The sequence below is a fragment of the Elephantulus edwardii genome, unplaced genomic scaffold (genome assembly GCF_000299155.1).
Source record: "Elephantulus edwardii isolate Elephantulus edwardi_28Jun2011 unplaced genomic scaffold, EleEdw1.0 scaffold00022, whole genome shotgun sequence".
Lineage (NCBI taxonomy): Eukaryota > Metazoa > Chordata > Mammalia > Macroscelidea > Macroscelididae > Elephantulus > Elephantulus edwardii.
The window spans coordinates 11,926,502-11,937,501 of NW_006399772.1; the positions used below are offsets into that span (position 1 = coordinate 11,926,502).

Sequence of the window (11,000 nt, forward strand, 5' to 3'; positions counted from 1 at the left end):
TGTGGCTAAGGACAAGACAGAATCAGAGAGGATCGTATATACATTGGCATCAAGTCTTAGTTCTGTAGGTAGAGGATAATCACAGATTTCTCCACTAGAGAATTAGGTGGGTGGGTAGGTGACACAGTGATTTAGACCTGTAGCTGAGGTCAAAAGCTAACAGCAGGGCCTAGGGCCATAGAGATGAAAGATTAGAAATACAGTATGGGCAAGATTAGCTAGGAAGGTCCTAAACAGTCTAGAGAGCAGTATTGTTGATCTGAACCCCATAAATAATTCAAGGTTAACTGGGGTAGGCTGAGGATATATTCTTCATTGAACAGAGACATGCCAGGAAAATAGCTTAAATACTGAAAATGTATTTAGTTTCATGAACTATAACCAAACATATAAATTATTCCTGAGTAAACTCTAACTCCAAGTAAATAAAATACTATGAAGACACTGCTTAAAACTGAGTTGAAACTAGCTATCATTATTCTGATTCACAAGTTTTTTTCATCTGTGTAATTTAATTACCAGAATCAGCAAAGTGCAGCATGATGATATCGAAAAATATGTTAACTCTACTAAATCTCTGCATCTAACTTATTTTTTAAAATTCTAGTAAATTTTCCTTTTCATGATTATCCAATAAAGATCTCTCTACTGGATAATTAGTCAATGCACACTAACAATTATTTTACAAGGCTGAATAAGCGGTATCTGGGTAAAAATGATCACAATGCATTTATAAAACAATATACAATCTGCATTCAGAGCCAGCATTTTCATTTTCCAGGCTCAAAAACATTTTCCTTTATAAAATTCTCAAATTCATCAGACAATACAGAAAATAATTTCTTGTATTTTACAGATGAGACTGGTAGGAATTTGTCTAACACCATAAGCTATGCTTTAATAATACACTTCATTCTACCGACTGTTTTAAAGGAACACATGACTTTCAAATTTATATTACATACTAAGTCTTTACTTCTATATATATTTTTTTCTTAAATTCTTGTGGAATATATTTTTAATCACATTTTTTAATTTACATTTTCATCATTTTTGTTTCCTACTTGTCTCCCTAAGGTCTTTATCACATAGCTATAATTTCAGCAAAATATGCTGAATGAATGCTAATAATGAACTGTTTCAAGTTTTACTATCTCACTTTCAAAATGACACAGGCACATATTTTGAAAAGCTATACCAATTAAAGAGTTTAAAAGAAAAATGACTTCTAAAATACACTTAACCTCAATTTCATCTTTTTTAAAAAAAATTTGTAAACTTTATAAATGCAGGATGTTAAAAAGTTTATATGATTATGCATTAAGATGGTCAATCATAAATAAGGTATTGAAAAGGTCTTAAAAGCGTAAAATACTTCTAAGAACTGTGTGTAGTTGGTTCTTTATTTTTAAACCTACTAAAAGAATATTACCTTTTACATTATAGATGTGAAACTGAAGCCAAAAAAAAGCGAAATAGCACAGAATTCGGTAACTGTTGAGGATTTTCCAATAATAAGCAATATTGTACTGCTAGTGCAAAGGTATGCGGTTTGAATCCAGAAGCTGCTCAGTGGGAGACCGATGAGTCATCTCCTCCTGTGCAATTTACTGCCTCTGAAAACCTGCTCGAGGGTCAGTTATGGGCCAGTTCCGACTTGACAGTGCAACACTACGGTCGACTTCTTGCATTATGAAATACAGACAATCCTATGCAGAAAAATTCTTCTGTTAGGTGTTTTGGTTTTTTTAAAATTTATTTTATTATATTTGTGTGAGTGTACCATCAAATCAGATCTGACTGGTACAGGAGGAGACTGTCCCTCCTTTCCCGGCAGAGCATCTGCTGGATTCGAACTGTGTGCCCCTGGGATTGTAGTTGCAGCTCCTTACCACTAGGCCACCAGAGCTCCCCTTGTTAAGGTGTTCTTATTAAAAAAAAAAAAGGAGCTATAAAGAAACAAATTGTATCAGAGAGATCTAGTACTGTAATTACTTTGCTACTAGGGACTTGAAGCTCAAGCTTAATAAATAAATAATAAGTTGTTTACTAATAGTAAAACTGGACTGATTCCCAAATTGGACTTTTTTTATTCTGATTTTTTACCACATTAGAGTATTTTCTCATTTAATGACTTAATTTCATTATTAACTATGTTTTAACTTCAATTTGGGTAATAGCCATGTACCAAAACTTTTTCTGAACAAGTAATTCTCTATCCTCAAAAATGAGCATCACAGCAACCAAATGTGTCACTGACTAAAACATTGGTGACTTTCAGAGTTTAAGATGAGAAATTTATTCAGGAAAAAGTTTTCTTTTCATAGAATTTAGTTTGGCTGAAAAAAAAAGTTTTACTTGAAAATTTTTTTTTATAACATAGTAACCTCATATGTTGTGAAATGGTCTTCAATAATCTTGACATTTTCTTCAGATAGCCAGTTTTCTTGTTTTAGCTGCTTTATTAATGTTTCCAAAGACTTTAATCTCCCTAAAGTCTGTTGCTCTTGCAATTCCAGAAGAGTGATCTTTGAATGAAGCTTAGAAACTTTCTGCCAAAGATGTTCCTTATTTATGTCTTGTCTGCAATAAGAATGGTCAATCTGTAAAACTTCTGTTCCATAATCAACATCCTTATATAAGGATACTTCAGAGCCTGTGTCCCCCACTGCCACAGTTTTCTGTTGTGCAGGCATAAAGGAATTAACTGGAGATCTAGAATTTTCATTGGGTACAAAAATGGCAACAACAGATTCCTTATTTGCATTTAATTCTTTCACTGTCTGAGTGATGGTGTTAAATAAGACTGGATTCTCTGACTTAATTTCCACAGAATTATTTGTAAAATTTGGATTAGTAATATGACTAGTAGTTATTTCAAACACTTCTTGGGTATCCAAAGAGTGCTGAATATTTTCTGAATCTGAAGTTGTCATAGTAATAGGTATAGATTGTATATTCTCAAAATAGGTATGAAAACTAGTACCTGTATCTTGGTTGACTGATGTTTCCAAAGTGGTTTCTGGTTCCTCAATATCTTTTTTAATCATTTTAAGAGTTAGCATATTATTTTGTATACTCTCCATTTTAAGAGCTGGTAGCTTCATCAAATCAGATGAATCTGGTAATTCTGGACATCCAGACAGCACATTTGTGTTGACAAAAGTTTTCTTTGACTCATTTGATACAAATGACTCTTCTGCTTTGGCTTTTAGCCATACTTCATTTTTATCCTCTAATTTTGTCTTCTGAGACTTTTTTTGAGAAGGGTCTTTTCCCTAGAAAATAATATTTCAAATTCTTAAATATGTATCTTTTTCTAGGTTTCTTCTCTTATTAATTAATACTGATTACTTAACTTCAAATGGAGTATTGGCCAAGCAAGTTTATTCACCTTAAAAGCAAATGTTCTAAGTATCTAACAAATCAATCATACCTTAAGATATTTTTAAAATAGAACCCAGTATATTTAATACATGAAGGAAAAGCTCTAGAGCATTTAAATGACCATGAAAAAAATCCTCATTTACTTATATATGTTACATATATGTAACATATATACTAATGTATTACATTTTACTTCTTCTAAGATATGCTTCATTAAACTTTAAAATGAAACACATTTGTATTTAAAAATACAAATTGGTTTTTCCCTTCAAGTATTTGCTTTCCCACCTCACCCTTCTCCACCTAATGTTTCTCTGGGCAACATCAATTCTTACCACTCTGCCTCTAATACCTGATCGTCTTCAGGCACAGAGAATATTGTTGGAATTGCAGTTTGTTTCAAATACCGAATACCCCATCTGATGTCAAGAGAGTCAGGAGTAAAGTGGTCACTACACAGGAACTGGTATTTACTAGGAACCCACGAATCTCGTTTCATATTCTTTAGCCATTTTCCAAGTCTTTCTTTGTCATGCAGAGGAAACCTAAAATTATGAAAGAAAAAAATAAAAAGGAAAAACTTTGTTATATCTTTACAGGCTTGCCAAAATTTAGACCTATTTTTTCTAGGCCACCTGTGCCTAAGTGAACCAAAAGCTAAGGCACAATTATTAGAATAAATCAGAATCTTTATGACAATGATCTCTCTGCAGTAAGACTGAGACTGAAGAGACATTTGTACAGAGGATAAATTCTATTCTTATTTTTATGTTGATTTAGGTTCTATTTACTTTTGTTGCACACTTTTCCTACAACCAGGAATGATTTAAATAAACTATTCAAATGTATTTCATACTACTATCATATACCAGGTGGTTTATCTATAACTCAAAACAACAGTCTTTAGCTTTAGACTCCTGTTTATGCAAACATTTACATGTTAGAATAATTTCCAAACTGTATGTGCATGAAACACATGTCTCCTTTCCTCCATGGTGTTAAGGAGTTTATTGTCTAAAATGGCTTGTCTATCCATTAATTGACTTTGCCACGTGGATGGGAATATGCAAACAGGGTGTGTTAGCCTAGCCACAATGGGATTGTCTAGTCTCACCAATCTACAAGGGGACTGACTAGTCTTTCCTTTAAAATAAGTAGATCTAGTAACAGAATAGGAGAAACCTCACTATCAGCAAAGAAGTAAGAGAACTGAATGTGTCCTTGGGGGCCAGAAATTCTTATAGCAGTCAGCCTAGGGTCTATGGGAGCAGCGGCCACAGTGGAGAACCAGAGATCCAACATAAGGTGGTGTTGACCTTGCAGCTGCTACTCCCCCATGGAACCAGAGCTCAGAGCCTTTGCCCAAGTTTGCTGGACCACTTGGGGGTTGGGAGAGCTATACTAGGCAGGAATGAGGCCTGTAACAATGGCCTAAAGTCTTGAGGCTCAAGTCTGAGGCCCATGCAAGCACATTCTGAATACGGTCCTGACTGTATTCTGCTACTATTCTAGATTATAATCTTTTGCCTTCCCCCATCCAGTTCTGTGCAGTCTATGAGCTATTGCACTGAATTTGGTAAAGCAGTGAGATTGGTGCTGGGATTTGCAGAAAGGGAGTATAGGGAACACGCATGATTTCATGGGAACTGGTTTAGTGTTGATGTTGTTGACAGAGACATTTCCCCTTTGTGAAGTTGGTAAAGGTCAGATATGGCCATCCCACATATCCTTTGCTCTTTTCACACCCTCTGATATACAGACAACAAAATCTGAAATAGGTACACCTAATTTAAACAAGAACCTTAGTGGCATAGTACACTAATCAAATGCATCACTTCTCTGGTAGTTCAAATCTCTTAGTAGCTCCAGAAGAAAAATAGGCAGTCAACACCTATTGTGATTTACAGCCTCAGAAAACCAATGGAGGGTCACTAGAGTTGGAAGCAACTTGGTGGCAATGAGTTTGAATTTTTTGAGCATTTTAAATGTGGTTTTACTGAGAATCAAAGTGAGATTTTATAAAGCTATCAGTATTTCTTTTGATTTAATGGCATTAGCTTCAATTCTACTATGGTGAATTTAGTTCCACAGTTCTGAGTGTCTATAACCAATGGGAACTGCGAAGTTCTAAAAGTACTTGTGATGGCTGAGTGGTAGAGTTGTGCTGGCAACCCAAAGGTGTGTGGTTTGAATCCACTAGTGGCTTTGTGGAAGAAAGACTGACAATATCCTCCCCTGGGTTTAACTGCTTCTAAAACATGCTGGAGGGTCAGTCATGAGTTGTTTCTGATTTGATGGTACATACAACAGCAGAAACATCCTAAGAGACTTGCATAATAGAAAATATTTTTTTTTTAAAAAGGTAAGACAAGGGGAGCTCTGGCGGCCTAGTGGCAAGAAGCTGCACTGCAATCCCAGAGAAACACGGTTCGAGTCCACCAGAGGCGGTAAAAGGTAAAAAGGTAAGACAGATCCTTTTATTTATTTATTTTTTTAAAAAAATTTTTGTGTGAGTGTACCGTCAAATCAGATCTGACTGGTACAGGAGGAGATTGTTCCTCCTTTTCCCCGCAGAGCATCTGGTGGATTCGAACTGTGTGCCTCTGGGATTGTAGTTGCAGCTCCTTGCCACTAGGCCACCAGAGCTCCCGGACAGATCCTTTTATTCTGTTCCTGTGCAAACAATTACTTAGATTTACAGTTGGCTCTACCTTGTTGTTAGATCTGTCAACTTGGTTCCTATTTCCAGCAACCCTATAAATAATAGTCCAAAACTGCCTCGTCCTGGGCCATCCTCACTCGGCTACATCATACAATGGGTTTTCTAAATATAACTGGATTACTTGTAGTTAATCTGATAAAAAGCTTTCCTACGAGTCTAATAATACACTCTGATTTCAAGTTGGAACCAACTCAAAGCTGACTCCTCAGCAGGTTTTCAGAGGCTGTAAATCAGATGGGAGGAGACTTTTCACCTTCCTCTGTGGAGCCTGGTGCGTCAGAACTGCCAGAGGCAGCAGCACAACTTCCAGTGGAGTACACCACCAAAGCTTCCTACTACTCAAATGTTGCTGTGTATCAATGAGTTGGAAACTGACTCATAGGTTTATGACTCTATCGGACTTTCAGAGGCAATAAATGACACAAGAGGAGATTACTCACCTTTCTCCTGCAGAGTGCCTGGTGGATTCAAACCATGTAACTTCAGGTTTGGGTTCAAGAGTATTAACAACAGACTACTTCATGTGATGATTTTTCAAAGAACATAGTCTAAGACATATACCACATAAATAGTGGCAAGATAGGTTCTTACACAAAAGAAAGAGAGCTCTGGTGGCCTAATGGGTAAGGAGTTGTGCTACCAACCCATGTCCAGCAGTTCCAATCTACCAACTGCAATCTGGGTGAAAGATGGGCAATCTTTTTCTGTAAGATTTTAACCTCTGAAAACACGCTGGAGGATTAGCTATGATCTGGTTCTGACTCAATGGCAATGAGTGAGTATGTGCTTAAAAAAAAAGATTACATTTACCACTCATCTCAACTGCTTAATTTATATTTTTCAGTAGCATGACGCTTCCAAATTTTAATAACTTTACACCAGCAGCCAGGAAATTAAGACGTATTGTGTTGGGAAAGTTGGCTTTTAGAGATCTTTCCAAAGTAGTGAAGAGCAATGATGTCAGTCTTGAGACTAAGGTGCACCTAATACAGGCCATGGTCTTTGCAATCACTTGGTATGCATCAGAGAGCTGGACAATGACTAGGGATGATAGAAGAATTGATACCTTTGAGCTGTGGTGTTGGAAAAGAGTGATGAATGTAGCACGGATTGCTAAGAGAACAAATAGGTTTGTCCTGGATAGAGTTAAACCAGGCTGCTCCTTGGAGGCAAGGACTCTGAAGCTTTGTCTGACATACTCTGGACATGTTGCAAGGTGGGACCAGTCCTTGGAGAGAGATGTCATACTTAGGAGGGTGGAGGGACAGTGCAGGAGAGGAAGACCCTAGACAAGATAGATTGATTCAGTGACTGGGGTAATGGGTGTAGGTGTGTCAGAGACAGCAAGATTGGCACAGGATAGAGCAGGGTTTAGGACTATTGTACATTGGGTCGTTATGAGTTGCAGACAACTCGATGGCACATAACAACAACAAACAACGCTATGGGAAGAGTCTAGATATTTTTGTTGGAAGTACCTTTCATTTAAGTTTTTATACGGAAGAATTGGAACTTTGGAAGTTTTCACCAAAGATATAATACTCATGTATCATTTGAAATTTTTTACCTTGTACGTATCAATAACCTAACTTATAAGATGACAAGAAGAACCAGAAAAAGTAATTTAAAGGCCAAATTCTTTACAGCCTTGGAAAGTCAACGAAGGGTTGTCTGGAGTCAGTATTTATTTTGCTTACTTAACCAATGGCAGGAGGTACGATTTTTTAAATACGTAAATATTTATGAAATTCTTAAGTTCACAGATATTTACATTCTTGATTGTTATAATGTTATCTCTCTCTCAATGCCTCCAAGTAGGAACTGACTCACAGCTCCCTCCAGTGAGTTTTCAGAGGCTGTAAATCACACAGAAGACTGCTCGTTTTTCTCCTGCATTATACTTGAAGGATTTGAACCGCAGGCCTTTGGTTGGCAAGGCAACTCCATATTCACTAGGCTACTAGTACTCCCATTATATTGCTAGCATGAGAGAATTCAGTTGAAGTTTGCTAGGAAAAGAAAAATATTTTTTCTTTTTGCTTACTGCAGAAGATCAAGGACTGCAGCCTTCAATATGGATGGAAGCTCAATATCAAGAAAACAAAGATTCTCACCACTGGGCTAACTGGCGGCATCATGATGGATGATGAAGAGACTGAGATTGTTAACAGCTTTTGTTTGCTTGGTTCCACAATTTATGCTCTTGGTACCATCAGCCAGGAAATCAAGAGATAAATTGCATTAGGAAAGTCAGCTGTCAGGACCTCTCCAGAGTACTGAAAAGCAACGACATCAGTCTGGAGAGTAAGGTGTGCCTGATACAGGCCATGGTCTTTGCAATTGCTTGCTATGCATCAGAGAGCTGGACAATGACTAGGGATGAGAGATAGAGAATTGATGCCTTTAAGCTGTGGTGCTGGAGAAGAATGTTGAATATACCATGGACTGCCAGAATAAACAGCTTCGTCCTAGAAAGGGTGAAGTCAGCCTGTTCCTTAGAGGCAAGGGTCCTGAGGCTTTGTCTGACATACTTTAGGCATGTTGTAAGGAGGGATCAGTCCTTGGACAGGCACATCATGCTTGGAAGGGTGGAGGTATGGAGAAAGAGAGGGAGACCATCGATGAGATACTGTTTCAGTGACTGGGGTAATGAGAATAGTGTGTTGGAGACAGTAAAGCTGGCAAAGGACAGAGTAGGTTTCAGGGCTGTTGTACCTAGGGTTGCTAGAAGCACATGCGACTCAAGGGTTCCTAATAACAACATTTTGTGAATCACATATGGATGTAAAAAACTATCAACGTAATTAACCCAACCTTTTAACATTCATATTTAGAATGAAAACTCCATCTGGCACTATGTTTTATTTTTTTAAAATTTCTTCTTAAAATCAGTAACTGTGAGACGCACGAGGATTAAAGATGTTTAGTATGGGATTACGTCCACACCCACTGAAAATCCAAATAATTCTGAAATCTGAGCTCTAATGTGGAATTCAATGTGATTGTGCTTTACCATCTGGGGTAGCTCTAGTAACCTAGTGATAACGAACTGTGCTGCCATTCCAATGGCATGTGGTTCAAATCCACCTGCTGCCTTATGGGAGAGAGATGGTCAGTTTCCTCCCTTGTGATTTACTGTCTCTGAAAACCTGCTGGAGAGTGAGCTTTGGGTGGGTTCCAACTCAGTGGTCCGTAACATAAACCATCTGAGCCAGAGGCATTAATTAATACAGGAACGTTTCTCAACTAATTGGTGAAAGGGCTCCCTCTCTCTTCCCTTTCCAGTGTCTCTTCTGCATCTTGTGGACAGACTTCAAGAGAGATAAACCTGGAAATATTTCCCAGTAGCATGAACAACTTAAAATTATTACTTTGCAATTGAATGCAACTGATTTAATCAGTGAATAGAGAGTTTGAATTTTAAAGTAAAATGGATGTTAAAATATAGCTATGGTGAAAATTCAAAGACAAATGGAGTAAGGTCTACAGAAAAGGAGATATATTCTGTATTTTACTCTAAATATGTTGCTTCATACTCTCTGTATATATGACATATTTAATGTTTTGCTGCTGCTGCTTTGTTACTTTATCTTACACGCTGGGTAAAATCCTACGGGCATTCTATTCTGTCATATAGGGTCACACTGAATCGGAGACTGGACTGCACAGAAAAGCAATAACTTGATTTCACAGATGCTACATGTGAGAACCGAGAGTTTAAATAATTTAGCCAGGGTCATTTATCTATAGAGATAGCGGTCCAAGGATTTGAACCCGCTAAATCCGGCTTTAGAACCTCTCTATTCTTCTGAATGAAACACAGGTACTTCTGGAGTTTTCGAGGAATATTTCTTGGCACTAATAATTCAGAAAGGCACTTAACTTTCCTGTTAAGCTTTCAAGGTTTGTTTCTGAGCCTCCAGAGAAACATGGGCTTAAATAAAAACAATACCCACTCAGGAGCTTCTTGGAAGACAGGCCTGGTGATTTAGTTCAGGTCAAAGCCCTGAAAACCTTTCTAAGCAGTTCGGTCGGAAATGACTCCATAGCAACTAACAACAAAATGCAACCTGATTCACAGGGATTGTAAAATAACTTCTTGCCTGTACTTTGCAGGTTCGATGACACTTAGGCGGTAGGTACTGTTGTTAAAGAAATTAAGGTCAAGTGGGGTTGGGAAGCACTGTGAATATCACGGAAAGCGTGCAAAAGTGCAGTTTCATCTGCGTGCTCAATAAACAAACAATTCCTGATGCCTCGTCACCAGCAAGGCATCCTAGCTCAGGAGAGACATTTCCAGGTACCCTGACCTTCTCATCTCCCCACCCTCGCAGTGACCGACCACGCCCTGCGAGATGAGGACTTTTAATTATAAAGGGACTAGATCCCAGATGAGATGGACTGACACGGTAACTGGGGCAAAGGGGGTTAAGACTGGCTCAGGACAGCGCAGGCTTCATAGCTGCTGTGCATATAGGGTCGCTATGGGGTGCAGGTGACTCGATGGCACACAACAACAGGATAGAATCAAACCCTTGTCCAATGCTGTGGGAGTGCAGCAACGCAAGCAAGAATGACGTCTCTGTTCCAGAGACAACTTACGGATAAAAACTCAGCTTCCGGTCTTTATTATTCCGTCCCCTCCGGTTCTTACAGCAAATCGCTGCGCAATAGCGGGGCATCGCGACAGTGACGCTCTGGGGAACACCAACTTACAGTGCCCAAGACCAGCCCTTCTCGCTAAAGGGGGACAGGAGCCCCAGGCCGCCGGCAAAACTGCGCCTGCGCACCGAGAACCACCGAAAAGAAAAAATGTCGCATCCCCCGACTCACTTCCGCCTCCGAGGGCCGTAATAACCGCCCACTCCGGAGTCCGCAAAACTGCGCCTGC

General features: G+C 38.5%; 1 protein-coding gene across 1 annotated transcript; it reads right to left on the reverse strand.

Moving 5' to 3' along the window:
- Positions 1–2,372: 2,372 nt before the first annotated feature.
- On the reverse strand, positions 2,373–10,791 carry THAP5 (THAP domain containing 5). Its single transcript, XM_006882641.1, has 3 exons — positions 10,712–10,791; positions 3,740–3,932; positions 2,373–3,278 (listed from the first exon to the last, which is right to left on the reverse strand). The coding sequence occupies exons 1-3, from the start codon at positions 10,789–10,791 to the stop codon at positions 2,373–2,375; spliced, it is 1,179 nt and encodes a 392-aa protein (XP_006882703.1).
- Positions 10,792–11,000: the final 209 nt, after the last annotated feature.

Bases quoted from the DNA above. Each gene is read 5' to 3' on its own strand.
- THAP5 (XM_006882641.1), bottom strand. From the start codon at position 10,791: ATGCCCCGCTATTGCGCAGCGATTTGCTGTAAGAACCGGAGGGGACGG. The intron at 3,933-10,711 runs GTAAGTTGTCTC...TCATAATTTTAG, and splicing joins CGGAAGCTGAGTTTTTATCC to GTTTCCTCTGCATGACAAAG. The intron at 3,279-3,739 runs GTATTAGAGGCA...ATTATTTTCTAG, and splicing joins CTGTGCCTGAAGACGATCAG to GGAAAAGACCCTTCTCAAAA.